The 19,088-nt window shown below is 34.2% G+C and overlaps 1 protein-coding gene across 1 annotated transcript in view; it reads right to left on the bottom strand.

The window, feature by feature from the left end:
* The window catches only part of mamo (maternal gene required for meiosis), a 145,865-nt gene that overhangs the window by 15,001 nt on the left and 111,776 nt on the right, over positions 1 to 19,088 (bottom strand). The window contains exons 2-6 of the mRNA XM_089632538.1: positions 6,727 to 6,887; positions 5,634 to 5,825; positions 1,694 to 2,231; positions 1,362 to 1,510; positions 1,067 to 1,159 (exon numbers count right to left, since the gene is read on the bottom strand). Of these exons, the coding sequence (XP_089488664.1) occupies positions 1,067 to 1,159; positions 1,362 to 1,510; positions 1,694 to 2,231; positions 5,634 to 5,825; positions 6,727 to 6,867 (1,113 nt within the window). The 5' untranslated portion in view covers positions 6,868 to 6,887. The remainder of the gene's footprint in view (positions 1 to 1,066; positions 1,160 to 1,361; positions 1,511 to 1,693; positions 2,232 to 5,633; positions 5,826 to 6,726; positions 6,888 to 19,088) is intronic.

Raw genomic sequence — 19,088 nt, 5'->3', positions numbered from 1 at the left:
CTGCTCCAACGTACTTTCAAATTAAATATCTTGATGCATCGCATTATGCCTCATCTCCGGTCTCAAATTTCAATTTTTTGCATTATTTAGTTTCAAATATAAATCATTGCTGTTAATATTTGTTTAATAAAAATTTTAAAAATGTATTTTATTCCCGCAACTACAAAATATTATAACATTAAAAAAGCATGCACTTTCCTACCTATTAATATGAGAGACTACGAAACAGGCAGAAAAAACAAAGCGAAAATCTAAAATGTTTGGAGTAAAAATTTATTCCCAAAATAAAATACTGATTGAAACTCGACTCAGTGTCTACAAGTTAAACCTATTTTATATTGGAAGGATTGTAAAGGAATTTGAAAAAGGTGCAATTTATTTATAATCTTATTATACAAGGTTAAAAAAACGATCAGAATGTTTATAAAATGAAATCAGTTTTAGTTATTGAAAATAAGAAAGAAACCAATTGGATTGCTTTGCTGATTAAACAAAACTAACATAACTGGTAAATAGTTTCGAGGTTTTCGAGGTCCACTGAGTAAAAAGCCGTTTGAATACATAGCTCAGTCAGAATATAATTCACCTGGATAACTCAGATAATGAAAAAGGTAACTGAGTAACTCAGCGAGTAAAGAATTCAACTGAATAGCTTAGCTGATCAATTTGTCAAATAATAGCTCTGCTTGTTAAAGGTCCATTTGAATAGGTCAGTCAGGAAATAATTCGGCCGAGTAGCTCAGCTGATATAGAAGGCAGATGTACCCAGCTCAGCTGGTAAGTAAGTCAAATAGGTTCAATGATTAACAAAACCATAAGAATATCTAGCTACATCGAGAAAGAAAGCGACCGAATATTTTAGAACCCAACTAAGCTAAGGTGATGCCAGTTCGCTCCATACAAAATTTGAAGTAGGTTACTTAATAACAATATTTTAAGTATTTAAGCAATAGGTACCATGTAATAAAAAAAATTGTTGAAGTAGTAAATAATATTTGAGATTTATAACGAGACATTAAAAATACTAATTATACCACAATACAAAACAAAAAGAGTAAGCACTCACCGATTCGTGGAGAGGGTGTCGATACTCGGAGGAACTCTCGCCACCGCTCTTGTCATCAGGCAACCGATTCCACTCCACTTCCTTCTTCAACGACTTGAAAAACAATACACCATGCTCAATTAGCTACCAAAAAATTAAAAAGGAACATTGACAACATACCCTAAGATGGGAATGCTAAAGTCCCAGTGGCTCCGGGCAGTTGGGAAGCTTGTGAGAGAATCACAGTAAATAAAAAAGTCAAAGACCAGAAAGTTATTGGCAGAGTATTACTGTTGTATAAGGATAAAACACTTACCAATGGAACTTGTTGAACAGGCGGTAGTCCTGATGGTCCTGCGATGGGCTCCCCACTGATACTCCTCCCTAGACCAAGTCTCATCTCCAGTGGATTGGATGACATTAACGCTGAATTATTATTATTCGTGTTTATACTCATATTTAAACCTGAAAAAGAGGATGCAGGGATCAGGCATTTGAAAGAGATATATTGAAAAAATACGAATCAACTTTTTGGTGGCGCAATACCCAAACAGATATTTGTTTAGTGTCAACATGATAAAGCAAATAATGATAAAAAATATTTGTTATAAAATTAAAGTCGTTATGGAAGAACCAAAGACGAATTACCTATATTATCACTATGTCCACAGTTAGAATGTAATGAAGAGAGGTCATCTTCTGGTGAGCTGGTCCACATGGGTTCATCTGGAGGTTCTTCTTTCCCACCTGGATCTCTTGCTGGAGGTTCGTGGTGTGGTTCCTGTTTCATCTCTTGCCTTAATTCATGCTTTGCTTCATGTCTCCCGTCTGTCCCCCCGGGCTCGTGCTCTTGTTCATGCCGCGCTTCGTGCCTCGACTCCAGTCTTGCTTCGTGTCTTCCCTCCTGTCTTTCATGCCTAATTTCTGATCTAGCTTCATGTCTATCTCTCATTTCTTGTCCGTGTCGTGGTTCATATCGGTCGTGCCTGGTTCTCCGGACGTGCATTAGAGGGGATGCCCTTGGAGGACTAGATTCTTCTCTCACGAGTCTTTCAGGCACATGTTGTTCTATACCTGTTCTAGTTGGAGTCAGGTCTTGAGGCTGAAGGGCGTCCGCCTCACCACCGCCTACTTCGGTGTTACCTGCCCCTGAATTGAGGTTTGTCATCTCTGCCAGACCTTTTACCTACAAATTAAAATAAATAAATATGTGTGAAAATACAGAAACAATGTTATAAGGCTAAAACGAGTTCGCGACAATGTATATATTTATTTTAATTTATATTTACATTAGCTCCACACAGGAGGCTACCAGGAAAAAAATTCCCTCAGGACCTATGTCATTTTTAGTGATGCTGTCTGGAGGGTCTTTTTAGGGAAAGGAAAGAAGAGAAAGTTCTGGGAAGGAAAAATATATGAGGGGTGGTAATATCGGGGAAGGATCTGGGGGTCAATGTGTTTAAGAGTGACGGAGGTATCCATCCCTCCCACTGCGGTGCAAGGCGATGGGTCGAGAGAGAGTCCGGCTGGAGAGGTCAAAACGTCTCCCTCAGCCAGTCTCTCCCGATTCGACACGCCACGCAGTAGGTGGTCAAACGCATTCGGTGCCAAAACTTAGACAAACCTCACCCATGAACCCGGGCACCCCTGCTAAGGCACCAAACAAATAGAGATAAAATCCGAAGATACTAAAAACTACATTATTTGAAGATAGGTGCTAAAAATTACCACAAAGCTAATTAGATAAACAGACACACCATCGGAATCTAAAGTAGTCGTAAATCGGACCGGTCAGTGGCTGAGTTGGCAACGCGTTTGGGTCCCACCCAGGCGTCCTGAAATCAATTCCTCGCCACGACTTAAATCACGACGCAAGCAACATTTCCCGCTTACTGAGGTGGTAGAATGAGATTTTTAAATAATGTCAGGTTGTTCGTAACCCGGAAATGTTTGTCTTTTTTCGAAAAAACATGTATAATCGGACGGAAATGAAATCAAGTACGGAATCAGATAAGGTGATGCATTCTATGCCATTAAAGTGATATTAGAGGCTGTTTATGTATACTACAATACACGCACAAGTGTGCATGTGCCTATGATAAATATAGTTAAGTTAAATAACACTGGTCGACATTTATTTTTTTAAGTGCAGTCCCTTAAGCATAGCTAATTTTTTTTATTGTATTTAGTTTCCATAAACATGAAATGAAACAAAAAAAAAAATTTATAGGTCAGGTTTTTTTTATTATTTAACAAAGTTATTTTACATAATTCTTCCATAGTATGACGGGTACTTACTTAGCAAAATTTCAAAACTAATTCAATTTAATTTTTTTTGCTCCTGATTTGCGCTTGTGAGTATCTTGAGAGTCTCTCTGCAGGGTCCAGCAATAGTCTGCTAGCATAGATGGACTCCACTTTCCTTGGTATCGCTTTTCCATAGCCGCAATGTCCGGGTGAAATCGTTCGCCGTGCTCGTCACTGACATCTCCCATATTTTCGGGGAAAAAATTCAAATGAGAGTGAAGAAAGTGTATTTTTAGTGACATGTTACATCCCATATTTTTATAGGCCATGAGCATTTCAGATACAATGCTGATATAGTCTTCACTTTTATGACTTCCAAGAAAATTCTCGACAACATTTTTGAAGGCTGACCAAGCGGCTAGCTCGACTGGTCTCAACACTGTTATAAAATTTGGATCAGTTAAGACCTCCCTTATTTGTGGTCCCACGAATATTCCTTCTTTAATTTTTGCGTCGCTGATCTTAGGAAACTTTTGCTTTAAGTAAATCATGCCATTTCCATCCTTAGACAAGCCTTTTACAAAATTTTTCATCAAACCCAATTTAATGTGTAAGGGTGGAAGTAAGATATCTTTAGATTTTACTAAGGGAGCATGTTGAACATTCTTCGTGCCCGGTTTAAGGTGCTTTCTAGTAGGCCAGTCCTTCTTGGCATAATGGTTTTTCCTGTCTCTGCTGTCCCACTCACACAGAAAACAACAATACTTCGTGTATCCCGCTTGCAGTCCTAGTAGGAGCCCTATTACTTTTAGATCACCACATATTTTCCATTCGTATTTAACATATTTTATTTTTGTTAACAGCAGCTTCATGTTATCATAGTTCTCTTTCATGTTTGCAGCATGACCAAGTGGAATGGATGGTTGAGTATTTACATTGTGAATTAAAACAGCTTTCAAACTTACTTTCGACGAGTCTATGAAAAGTCTCCAATTTGCTACGTTATGTTCTAAGCCAAGAGCTGCGAACAGACCTTCAATGTCTTGACAGTAACATAAAGTGTCTTCCCTGACATAATATGCAGCCAAGATATGATGCCGGTTTCTTAAGTGCGTGATTTTTGTACCCTTTTCGAGAAGATTCCACTGCTGCAAGCGCGAACCCAACATTTCTGATTGCAGTTTTGATAAATTCAGGTCACGTACCAGATCATTTAGGTCATTTTGGTTCAACCAATGAGGCTCCGCAGAAGTAGACACCTTCACGGAAAATTCAGAATCCAACTTTTCAGTATCGTCCTCTGATGGATTCGTTTCTAATTGAAAATTTTCTGGAGGTCTCGGTATAAGCAATGATTCGTCGTGTGGAACAGGCCTTATGGCTGATTCGAGGTTTGGGTATGTGATGTGTTTCTTTTTTTTCTTTGTACATCCTAAAATGTTTGTTATGCAGAAGTAGCAATCCGTTATGTGATTTTTTGGCTCTCTCCAAATCATCGGAACCGCAAACAACATGGCCTTACGTGAACCCTGTAGCCACCCCCTGAGAGTTCTTGTACATCGTACACAACTTACGTGTGGAGCCCATGGCTTGTCCTGGTCACCAACTTTGCACTTAAAGTAGAGTTCATATGCTCGTTTCTCCAAAACAGTCATGGTTTTCCTTTGAGATATTGGTGTAAACTCGCCGCACGTGTAACAGAAATTGTCAGCACTATTTTTGCACTTTCGATGCATTTTTACTTTGTTTTCTACCACAATTTACATAAACAAACAAGAAAACATGTGCTCAGATAAAGAGAGGTTACGAAAGTGACAGCAGTAACTGTCAAAAAGACATTCGAGCCTAGTGTTGCCATATTATAAAAAAAATCAATGATAACTCTCGAATAAATATGAATTAATACACATTTTAGTAAAACTTAAAACCCATAAAAACCTGACGTGATAGAAAAAAACTAATCACATATCTGAAATCAGCGTGAAATTTCCTGTCAGATTTGGCTACTTTCGTTAAAGGGACAAAAAATGTGTTGACCAGTGTAATTAACAAATCGATCCCAACAGATGATGAAACTGGGGAACGAGTGGCACATGTGAGTGAGTGTGATATCTTTGTAATCTACGTACTATACATTATAACTAGTCGAGACTAAAATCCACGGAACAAGACCACAGAAGCGTTAAAAGCCATCATCTTCAACTAGTTGATGGGGATCCTAGATAATGTATTGGGTAAGAGGTATTTGTTTGGGTATATAATATTAGACAGAGAGAAGGGTAATTCATGGAGTGAGACTGTAAATGTAATCAAGAAATAAGTGTACGGCTGTAAATAATACCTTGAGGCTCTCTGCAGTTTTGAGTAGCGCGGACAGTTGGCAGTACTGCACGTTGACCTCTCCCTTGTACATGAACTCCACAAGGGTCCGCAGCTCCGCGAACTGCACGTCCTTCAGAATGACGATCGGATGTCGAGACGGATGGTCCAGGAAGAGCGATTGGAAATACGACGAGCACGCTGACAGAACCACCTAAATAAAGAAATATTTTAAAAAGATATTTCAGACATAAATAAAACTATTTACCTACCCGCTCCGAGCTATTTTTTTACTCAAACTAATCCCCGCAACTGAATAGTTCTTGACGTAAGACCTGCATATATTGACGTGGTAAATATGTCTTTGGTTGTTGTTGTGTTTATTGAAGATTAATAAATTATTAGAGCAAAGTCTTTTGTTAGATTCTACGTAAATTGGAGAAAATCATGTCGAGAATCTTGGAATAAGAAGACACAAAGAAAACTTATTATCGCACTAATAAAGCAGATAATGAGAGTAAATCCATTAAATTCCACAATACAATGGATATACTCTTTATGCTAATAGATAAGAAAGAAAATAAAAGCAGGGTAGCCAAATATTAATATTTTCATAAATGTATCGGGAAGATTCTAACGGGATTAAAAATAATTAAAAAAATCTCACTTATAAAACACAATCACTTGTAAAAATACCTTAACTAAAAACTGTAAAAGTACTTCAACTAAAAACAGTAGACAAAACTGGAAGAAGAGATATCAAATGTCAATGATTTTGGGAAGATATGAATATTAATTATTAATCATAGAAACCTATACTAAAATAAACTAACATTATTAAATCCATTGATTCAAGTAAAGTAATTGTCATATTTCCTTACGGTTAGAGAGAGCAAAGATGCAAATGGTACCTACATCAGTTTCAATGGAAAAATCTTCTGAATATCTGGCCTGTTTCAAACAGCCTTGAATAACAAGATTAATATGTAGTATTTTCCTAACTTCCTACCAATTGGTACATCAGTTTCAATGGCAAAATCTTCTTTATATCTAATTGGGGCATCGAATAACAAGGACAATGGAGTGTTCAACTGTACACTGTCCGATATGCGTACCTTATGCGCCCTGATGGAAGCGCCCTCTGAACAGGCTAGCGTGACGTCCACCAGGCTTTCGTCCTGCAGCAGTTGGCTGAACACTCCCAGCAGGTTGCTCTGATGATTGTTCCACCTCAGGCAGTAGTGCTCACTTCCCATGTCTGAGCTAGCTCCCGCCGCTGGAACAACAGAATGAAATGGTCATTGAAATGCTGCATTAAAAATACTAGACCAAATTCAAACTGTGTCTGATTCCTTTTCTTTTACTTGTCCGTTCATTGAAGGTGGTGGTAGACCACCACTGTCCCTTTTTTTCAACTTTTCAAAGTCATTCAAATGATCTTCACTAATTCTCTAAATATTTTCTATTTATAAAGAAATACAAACATTCCATGCTTACGAATAACCTGTCAATATTAGAAAACTTCTTAATTTTACCTTTTACATTTTTTTAATGACAAATTAATGTTTATAAGACGAGTTATTTACACATAAAAGAGCCGTGAGAAAATGTAATAAGCAATAATTGTTGAATGAAATACTAGTACATATTGAATTATTTGGCGGGTTTGGAATAAGCCGTCGTAGCTTAGGGTTTAGAGCAGGAGATCGCAAGTCAGAAGGCTGCGGGTTCAATTCTCGTCGGCGGCATTTATTTTTACTCAGGAGGTTTTTTCAATTTGTATGGGTATTTCAGGCGAATAATTATTGATAACCGTCTAGATGATTACATACCTATGACATATACATGATATGTGGCTTTTGTATCAGATGTTTTATATAAATAAATAAAAATGTTAAAACTGGCCAGAGCAAGCATACACAGCATGCACTTATCATCAAGTATGTATATTTGGAATTAACTTGATAATGGAATTCCGAATAAGCATACTATTTGTTAAATATTTAAACATTTGTGTGAACAAATGCTTAACAAATGCAGAATTATATAAAATTCACTTGCGAGAAATCATTGAAGTCCATGTAGCATTTACAAATTTGAAACACTATCGAAGAAAGGTGTCAAGTTTTAACAAAGTAAAGAATCGATTGTTATTCCTCCCCATACTCTGTTTTCTCTCAGGAATCACAAAATATTTATATATTCGCATGTTGTTATACCATATACACTGCAGGAAAGGGAGATATTACTCAGAGGTTTTACTAAGAAAAATGCTTGAAGTGAAGTGTTTAATGTCTTTGAAGGTTATATAAACGATTGCCAATTTTCTATGCTGCAAAACAAAGATGCAATGAAAGAATCAGTATTTTGTAAGCCGTGAAATTATTGAAATGCCCATATTGCCCATTGCAATAAAAAATTTACCGTAAGAATAAATTATTATGCTTGGTAGATTAGAAATTTTCGTATAGGCCATAAATTATCAAGAAGAAGAATCGACAATCCCGGGAATATATACACGAAAATATTTCAAACCTTTGTACGTCCATATTTAGAATTAATGCAGTGTGTACGATTGTCCACTCAAGAAGAGAAATTTGTAGAATGATTAGAGATACGTACGTTGTGATAATAAAATATGATCGAATCTCATCCTGCTACTCAAAAGATAACATTCTTTCCAAACAATCACTTTTTTGTTGACGACTTATCATAATATTGATAACATTCAAATACACCTGTCTTTCTAGTGCGTAATTCGCGAACTAGTATCTAATGTACTTTGCTAGTATGTCATTGTGAGGAGTGTTTGTATTTATATTCCAATGCAACGAAACAAAACACATTGAAAAATTAACGAATCTATTAATAGCTTTCCTCATTTGAGTCCCAAATGAGCCCCGCATTTGCGGTGTTCAGTAAACAACCGATCAGCAATAAAACCAAATAAACCACACTGAAATTCGTGACGCTTCTAAAAGGTAAGATAATAATTTATCAAAACAGCGTACACAACAATAGATAGTTTAAATTAAAGCAACAAAAATTAAATCACGAGAATTTTTAATTTGACTCTCCATGCCAAAATTGAGGCATGTTCGCTGACACTTAGTTCTTACATTAACACATGCGCGCCTAACCAACATTCGGAGATAACTGCACAGGCGCCTGTTAAATAGTACTTTTTGTTAATCAATCAATAGGGGTTAAACTGACACTGAGTTCAGAGAATTTGAAAATAAGCAGCGTAAAACTGACACCGGCTGCAATGACACCTGATGCAAGACTGACACGCGAACTTTGTGCCAAAATGGATTTTCGTGCTATGTGTACACTCATCCCTTTTATGCTTCCACTTGATAATGATTAAGATGATAAAATGATTCTTGTAGCCAACCTGACTTTTGTCGATGAATTGATGTGTGCATCTGCTAACAAAGATAATAAATCTGCTTGTGTGTTACGTCGTGTTGAGCCATTTCCCAATTCAAAAAAGTTTATACGCCGAATTCACAGAGATTTTTTCCACATCATATTTTGGTGATATGCCTTCAAGGTTGACCGGAACCTCAACAAAAAAGCAAACCGAACATGGCAAACATGACATGATAAGCCACGATTATTATTCAGACGATTATTAAGCCAGCGGTAGAATAAAAAAAAACAAATGGATCAAAGGGTCGGGTATGGTATATGCATAATTCAGCAGTTTGCAAGTAGAACTATTTTAGTAGTTTTCCTGACCTTAAAGGTAGTAGAAGGGAAAAGGGTTATAGAGGCACGATGAGTAAAGAACATTGGTGCAATAGCGGGAAGACTAAAAAGGCCATAAAATGAACAGGATCCAAAACAACGTACATAAGCAAAGAATATGACCCAAACACGGATACTAACACTAAGTTAAGGTACGTTTCAACAGAGATTCCGTGAATACTCAAAGAAATCAACAAAAGATCACGAAAGATGACTTTCTCTTCTATCGATTCCAAGTGGTGACCGTTGCTTTAGATGTGTTGGGTACAGTTATTCCACCTCTCACTACCATCAAGTTATGTTATTAATAAGCATTAAGTGAGTTACTCTTGATATTTTTTCAATTATAACACTCTGAAGGGTGGAAAGACAGCATATGAATCATAACAGATTACAGAGAAAGGGATATTAAAGAATTTCTTCCAAAATATATTCTGTTATTCGCAGTTAAACTTGCCCAACAAGGAAAAGAACCGCGGTCCTTTTCATTGACGAAGGCCATAATGTTTATGAATGAGTCGACGGTTCGAACTCCCAACCCTACCGAGGAACGGTTCCCAGAACTCCCAACCGCGCTCGCAAAAGAATGTCTGAAATACTATGCCTTATTTTTGTTTCGGCAAAAAGCGGGCGACCTTGGATGTAACCTTATTGTCGCTTTTGCAAAGGGTAAAGTTGTGATCTAAGACTGCATGCGGCTAATGAAAGACCAATACGCAATTATTTTTTTAATGTCTAGTACTATTATGGTGTTTCAAATTTTAACGATCATCAATTTGGTTATATGGTGAACGACCACCGAGGGTAATAAATTGTGTTTGAATGGTTGCTGTGAGGAGTGTTAAGGAGTATATTATGCCAGTGTCGTTTAATCCTGTCAGTCTACTCATCCAGCGAAACGCTTTAATGGTAGTAACATATCAGAACCAAAATCGTTTTATATCATTGTTAAATATCTGAGGACGAGTAAAAACCCTTAAAAATTTCAAAATATTTTCTCAAGTTCATCTAATTTATAAAAAAAACTTGAGTTGTAACTTATTACTCATTACTAATTACACGCTCGTTCGACGTTGGTGTGGGAAAGCCGGTCATGAGCCTTGTTTAATACCATTTTGAGAGGAAGCTACAAGCCAAAAATGTGTATATTCTTGGTATACCTTATATTGTAGGTAATAGGCATTAAAATCGCTTGAAAAACGGAGTCTAGAAACGTCCAATTTCAAGCACAAAACTGGTTTTAGTAACTTTAACTTTTAACTGTAGTGATTTGGAATTAAACTTCGCCTTAACCAAACAAACGCCATGGTAATAAGTCAAGTTTTTCACTGTTTTAGCCTTACGCGCCGCGTAATATTTACACACCTTTTTAAAATATGAATTATCGAGAAAAAGTGGTCAATTTTTGTCGGCATTTATTTTTTGTGTTTTCTAATTCATATTGTTTCAATAATCAATAATAATGGAGAGTTACTACAACAATTATATTTATTTAACTATATAATAGTGTTAAGTGGATTATAGCGTACTTCTAACGGAACCGAAGAATAAAGTCGTGATTTGATAATGAACTCGAGAAAAGCATGCACGTAGTTCCGTGCAGGGAGGAAATCACTGTCAAGTAGCTTTTTATTCTTAAAAGTATGGTGCATCTGCATCATACTTTTAAGATCATCAGGATCTGCAATTATTGTTTTCCATTCCAACGAGCTTTTTTTATTTATTTATTTAACGCCCAGAGGGCTTTTACATATAGGTGGTACAATTTTGACGACAGACAATTTTGAAACATAAGAAAGGAAAAATAAAAATAAAGTTACATTGAAAAATAAATGCAAGAAACAAAAATAAAAAATAAAAAACAAGAAAAAGAACAAGAACATAAGTTTAAAAAATACAACGAATTGACTGGTTTACAAAAATACAACTACTGTTTTGAAATAGTGTTGGAATAAATCTTTTACGTGATCCACAAAATTCGCAAAGTTAATATTAAATATATCGACATCATCTAAGTATTGGTTTCCCACAGTGTGAAACCGTTGTATTGGGGAGTTTGCAATGTAATTGCGCTTATGTATGTTGCAGTGGAATAGTTTATTTTGTCGTGTTGTTATTGTAGGTATTCGTAAGTTTACGAGTTGCAGAAGTTCGCAACAGTTTAGATTTATTTATATTAATAGAATTTAGAATTCTGAATTCAATTGAAAACAATATTTTTTTAATAATTTTAATTATTCAGTAAGAACAAGCAAAACTGCATTATTTGTTCGCAGAAAAATGTGCATGATCAGACACTTAAGTTTGTAAAAACTATGAGAAATATCTCTCTTTTTGTTATCTATTGGTGGGGCCTATATATTAATATTTTAGTGCTATTTCGATAATTTTTAGACATATCCTGGATGTGGTCGATTTTTTTAAAATTAGTAATATAAATTAAATTATCTCTACTTTCATGAGTGACCAGGCATTCAAATTTGTTTGGCACAAATCATTTATTATAATTATAATGATGAATAAATAAAAAAAAGTTTACAATTCCTGGAATATAAAATTAATATACCGTAATACATAGTTACAGTTAACAATGAAAACAATTGTATTTTTTTAACTCATTTTGTATTTTTTTCACCTAATTTTAGCGGTAGATTTTTTTAATGTGGACACTTACATTTTTATGCAAAACAATGGAATTTTATTGAATATGTTTCAAATATACATAATAAAAGTATTATTTTAGGTTACGTAGCCTTAGTTTAGTTTATTTATAGAACTAACTATGAACAGTAGACCTCGCGTCAAAAAAAGTGTGTTTCTAATTTTCTCTTCTTTTAAATCAAAACCAAAATGTCCTCCGAAATATGAGATTTGTAAGTGGGTACATAAATACCTACCTACTTAATTAATTGACCCGTCGTACGCCAATTTTAATTATAACTTATTTGTTTTTTGCTAAATCACATTTTCGTTAAGTGTACTGTTTTAAAAAATTAATGCGCTATATGTTCTTTTATTAACCTATATATTTTTTTCTAGAATAGCTACATACATTCAGTAAAATGATTTTATGATTTTTTTGATTGTGCTTACCGGCCACTGCGTGCTAGGTTAAAACGGCCACCATCATGAAACCGGAACCGGTACGTAACAAACAAATTTACACACAGGTGAAATGCCAAGTGGTCAAGGTAAAATAATTAATAGATCTCAATAAATAACCGATATAACTTACGGAAAGACCATCGTCTAAGACTAACTATCCTCCGCCATAAACAACACTCCTAAAATACACAATAAACTATAAAACCCAAACTGCACAAGTCTAAAATTATCAAGTGCGAGCTTTTTACTGCCAGCGAACCCGTTCTCTTTGCGCCATCATTATTTTGACACGTTTATCGGCATTATAAACAAGATATCGGACCATTAAAATAATAACATGTTATATAATTGGAAGTGATTGAAAATAATGGCAAAGCTCCAAGCACGTGGCCAGTATTTATATGTGTAGTTTGCACCCAGCCGGGCTTTATATGTTCTATTGGATGCAGGAATGACTTCCCTCGGAGAGTGTGTTAAAGAGAAAAGTTAAATTCCTTTTTTTTCTGCACGTAAATGGAAGATGAAGTAATTATACTCCAGGAAGACATGACATAAATATTTGTTTAACAGTACGTAAATGGAAGATGAAGTAGTTGTGCTCCAGGAAGGCGCAACATAAGTATTTGAAAAAAAAAATAAGATGGTGCATGTCGAGAGTTAGAATAACAGAAGAGTTCGTACACGATTTATGGTTGTTTTCGAATAAAGGACTGTGCCAGTATACAGGATTGACAATACTGATACTATCGATAATATAGTATTTTTATAGGTACAGCATTTTGTAACAGCTTTTAAGGTGGCTGCCATTTTATTCTGATGAAAAAAAAATGTTTTCCATTTCTTGAAACAGTTACTACGAACAATTTATGTATTAATTTTGTAGCTTTTACAATAATACAAACAAAAACAGGAACAACGCACAGATCTAGATCGACCAGTGAGTAATTCTGTTGAAATATTCTCGGTTTTTAGTAATTTGTTGACGGGAGAAGCATGAAGCATGTTTTGACCTTCTCTAATAAGTTTTTTTTATAATGTTGTGATACTGCACGAAAGTTCCAACTTCGTGGGGCTGAATTGAGAGATGAGAAGGATAACATATGATAAAGTTGGAAGATACAAATATACAAGAGTTCCAACTTCCCAAGACAGTTGACAATCCTTATTAGGAAGTGTCACATGTTCCGGGATATTGGCACTCTTGTACCTTTGTTTTCCCAAGTTTCTCAACTCTGATCCTTCCCTCTCTCACTTCAGCCCCACGAAACTTCCTATGTTGGATACCTTTGCATTTTCTAAAGCGAGAGAGAGGAAGGGGTAAGAGATGAAAAAATTAGGAAATACAAAGGCGACCACCCACCGAAGTGATCTCTGAGAGTATCTTCCACTAAACGTTGAGCTGTATCCTATGTAGCTATATAATCATGGGTAAACATATATATTATATTATGAGCAACTGCAAACAATAACGCGATGTTGCACCGCCGTGAATTACGAGATTAGGAATCTGATTTAACATTTAGCCTTGAAATACTCGACAGGTGTGGATTTATTGTCATCGCATACTTTTGGAAAAAAGATACACATAATATTATGGAAAGCATAATAATTGAAGTAATAATGATTCAACTCTTTAGCTTTTCGACGTGAGATGGGAATATTCAAATTCTCTCATGTTTTTATTTTTCCAGGTGTTTCTTTCAGTGGAGGTACCGTAATTAATGATTTTTTTTGACATAATACACAATGCAAATTTTAAAACCTATTATTCACTGAAAGACAATTAAAACTGAATAAGAATTTAAAAAAAAACATAACCAACATAGAAGGAAAAATGCACACAAACGAAAATAGCAAGTAATTTAAGATCTTTATTGGCCAGCTGTTAAACAAAACTGAAATAATGACAGAACTTGAATAGAACCTTCGCAGGAATTGAAAATCAGCTTTGAAATTTGATGAATTGTTCAAATTCTGTGAAACAACTCGTCCTTAGCGAACTAAGGATATCATGTACTAGTTTAGATTCCCTAAGCATTTTATATATTTTTGCTAGTGCAGGAAGCGTTCAGCAGGATTCCCTTGTAAAAACTGTGAATATTAATAACTTTATTTATATATATCTTAAATAGTCATGAATAAAAAAAAATAGTTAAAGACGAAGAAATGTATTGTTAATGTATATGCGATGCATAATAACATAACGACTATAGTGAGTTTAATCCAAAATAATGTAATGGAGTTAATACCTGATAACGCATTCACGTCATTGTTACATCCATAAATAAATCAGTAAAGTGCAATAAAAAATATACGTACATCTGGAAATCCGATTGGCGAATGATTTTAACAGTCGCACAGTGGCGGATTTTGAAGATTTGGCGAGACACCGCTCTCTGTGTTTTATTGTTCATTGTTGGTTTTAAGTGATTATGAAATGCTACTTTATTTTTGTTAGTTTTTATAAATTGAAAATGGTGATCTTGTGAGAACTTGTATTCCTACGATATTGAATGCCTTAAAAATTAGACGAAAGAAAATTTCCAGATTTAAAAAATAATGTTAAGTACCCACATAAAAAAACTTGATTCCGCACATCTTCAAACACACTTAAATACCCCACAAAAAGGACGCCCCGTATATTTCTGTTCTACGACCCATTACACCCTGTTATTAGACTTAAATAAGACCATAACAAATAATTACTTGTATTTTGTATGCACTTATTTTAGAAGCTTATAAACTTAATCCGTCTTACTACACGTGTAATGAAAATGTAAAAAAGTAATTATACCCATTGGCAGCACTCTCAGAGGAATATTTTAAATAAAAATATTGATTTACCAAAGCAAATAAGGAAAGCATAATCAAATTGGCAATTCAAAGCAAATCATGACAATGACATCGCAAAAGTCATCTGAAAAAAAAAAGTGAAGTGAGCAACTAAACGCGAAATGCAAAAATTACCGTTTTTTTGAGGATTCGAAAAAAGTAGCGGCAGTCTAAAAAAAATCTTGCATGAATATTATTATGAATAAATATTTTAACGTGATTAGTATACGACCCTCCTCACCGTATAGCTATATCAGCTCTCTAGGAGCGTATTGGGGATTCTTTATAAGTAAGACTGAATGTATTTTCGCGTGCAGTGACTAACGACACATTTTACATAATTAATTTACTCTTTAAAAATGAAACATTAAAAGATTTTCAAGAATCAAAATACACACTGAACAATTTAATTAGGCACTTTTCAACTAAGCTGCTATATACGTTTGGCGATGGGCTTCAATGACGAGAAACTTAATTTTTGATTAGCGAAAAGTTACCACAACCGCAGTGCTAAGTGTTTGTCATTAAATTAAACCAGAAGTTTGTTATCAAATTTATTGATAAAATATGTAGTGTAAACCAGACTTTAATCTGACCACGGCATCGAGTGTTTTATGTGGTTCGAATTGTATATACAGAGGTACAGGTGTACCTATGGTATATTATTAATTTAATATAATACCTTTATTATCTCATGATCTGATTCAAAATACTAAAACTAAGTTACTTTAGCGTTTTTTCCTTTCAAGGGAGAAGTAATGTCCAGCCACGCTATCTAATATTCACATTCGTACATTCTATGAAATATACTGTTTTGTTGTACCGTTGGGTTGTTAGAAAACTTTTCTCTTACTAAACACAAAAGAGTAAAAATATGACGCCATTGCTTAATCTCAGACGGTTAAGTTGAAAGCATCCGGAGAGAAATAGATTTTTGTCCTCATGATAAATTAACAAACATTAATCAAACATCGATTTAAGAATGTTTTATCGATTTGCATTGATAATGCAGGGTGTCTGGGGGTAAAGTGCGCTAACTTTGGGAGGTGATTCTACATTTTTGAAGTAGAAAAGATAGATAACTTTTTCAAAATTCCAATTTTTTATTGTACTTATTTTTTTTTTAATTCAACCATAATTTAAAATCACCTTCCGAAGTTAGAGCGATTTACACCCGAACACCATGTATATTACGAAGATACAAAGAATTTTTGGTGTAATGGAAAAATTTTCGGATTTTCATGAATACGTTTTCCGACAACTTACGATTAAATTACGTAAATTACGATAATATATTCGTAATTTACTAAAAGTATATTAGGAAACTTTTAATTCATTCGTAAGGCCTGTAATCCCTTTTTAAACCGGAATTACCAATAAATTTAAGAGATTCTTGAGGAACTAGAAATAGTCATTTCTTTCCGTGCATTTGATAGAAATGACCTAGCCAGCTCAAAGTAGTTGCACTCATCCTAAAAATCCTTCAAATCCTTTGTTTTTATATTATAATGATAAAATTTGGAAAATTGCGAAAAAATCTGTTAAAATGTGGTTAATATTTTTAAAACTGGTCGACAATTTCCCCAAAAATTTTAATATTTTGTCTAGTTTTACAATAGTCTAGTTGGACATTTTTCCACTTAGATTTTTGTCTTGTTGGAATGTGACTTGTCCAATTGGACAATCGTTATTTTACTACGGAGTTATTCAATTCGTAACTAATGGGGTTATACAAACGTATCGGAAGGAATCGGAATGTGGCACGGAATGGAATCATCAGTGAACTCCGCAATACGAATGTATTTTTACGTTATCTACCCTGTAACCTAATGAATGAATAATGTACTCTATCTATTATTATCTGGTACATTCTTATCACGATAAATTACTAGGAATTGATATGAACTATGTTGACATGGGCTTTTTTCTTGCTAATGCAAAATTTATGACGTCCTCGAATATTTCGGAAGTAAATTAATAGACAATATCCATGTTATAATACTTGTAACTTCTTTATTGAGTGATGCAGGCATAGAGCTATACAATAAGAGGCGATATAACGTAAAAGAAAAAAAAACAAATGTATGTAATACACAACGCCATTACAATACACAAACCATAATGTACAACCGTACATCATAGAAAATACCATAAATAACAATATTTTTAAAAAAATCTTTGCCACCTTTATTTTATGATGTTTCTTCTCAGTTTTATTTTATTATATTTCAATTAATTATTTAATACTATTTTTTTATTCGATAACAGTTTTAAAACATGTAAAGTATCGTATCTAAATAAATGATTAAAGAAATGGTGTACTAACGGATTGGATCTTTTTGAAACGTGTTCTCACTATTAGAACCGGACCGGATTCGTTGGGAGCGTTGGAAGTCAATTGGAGGTAAAAAAGTAGAACCTATTTTTCGCTTCACTTCTTTCCAAAATATGTATGGACTAAACGCGATAAACTATTTTCTTATAAAAATATTTTTTTTAATGACATAAGAATCGCACATACGAAATCCTCTTTTTTATTCTAATGGTCTGTATGTTATGTTTTCATTTGTCTTGAATTCTTTTAAAAAATAATTAACATTTCGTCTTCAATAATTATGCATATTAATGCAACCGTCCAAAATACACCTATGTTTGTCCTGTATTTAAACGTATGCTACTGCAAATAATGGCTTTACTTCAAAACTATGCTTTCTTCTTACTTATTTATTTTAGTACCTAACTATGTAGGGTAGGTAATAAATAAAAAAAATATGTTTAATTCTGTACCCGAAAACCATACGGATGCAAGTCCAAAACACGAAATGTTCAGCAGAGCCGAAAAAGATTTTTTTTGCAAATATATCGCTTGAAAAAATATTAAAATTGATAATAATAAAAAAAAATCTTTCAATTATCTGTCAAAATATCTGTGGAAGTTCCGAAAGTTTTGATAAAAAAGTTTAGGATAAATTTTTATCTTTATATTTTTGGAAGTTGCGAGAGAAAAAAAAAACATTTTTTCGGCTCTCCTAAATATTTCGTGTTTTGGACTTGCATCCGTATGGTTCTCTTGAACAAAATTTTAGATTATTGTGTACTAATTTATCTGGTTGCGATGTAGGCACTTCAAACTAAATATATTGGCTATAGACGAGTAACTAATGTTATCTAAAATGTGTTAATCAAGTTTTATATGCATCGAGCCAGATAACATATACAAGGCTTACCTTTACAGGATTCAAGAAACTAACTCCAACTAAGGGAATTAATTGCTCAATAAAACATAATAAATTGAATCGGCTAATCAAAATCGACGAGGACATAGAAAGATGCTGTCATTTGTTCAGATGAAAAATTTTTATATACTCGTACCTGCTTTTCAAATTTTAAAGCGTTGTTGAAATCCACATTGATTTACTTTAATGTATTTCGGAGTAATTAAAGACAATCGCACGATTATCTGTGAAATGCATCGATAAAGTTTTAAATATTGCTATTGTTTCAAATTTGATGACCAGTGTGACCAGTGGACCAATGACCAATGACCAATGGACGTGTTTAGGTGCATTTTATCATTGTAAAATATGTAAGTACCTAATTTAGAGTCCATGATAAAAGATCAATGATTTTACAACGGTAACTTTTAATGAAATACGTGCTCAGAAAAATTAAAAAGGTAACGGCTTCAACTGAAAATCGAACCAAGGATCTGTCTTGCCGGGACAACGCCTCTAACCACTCGGTTATTGAGACATAATAAATTACTTCATTTTTGTCGATCTCACAT

This window comes from Hesperophylax consimilis, chromosome 6, assembly GCF_061612785.1.
Source record: "Hesperophylax consimilis isolate HC1 chromosome 6, BYU_Hcon_1.0, whole genome shotgun sequence".
In the NCBI taxonomy this organism is placed as follows: Eukaryota; Metazoa; Arthropoda; class Insecta; order Trichoptera; family Limnephilidae; genus Hesperophylax; species Hesperophylax consimilis.
The sequence above is the reverse complement of the archived record's forward strand: the minus strand, read 5'-3'. Positions and strand labels throughout refer to the sequence as shown.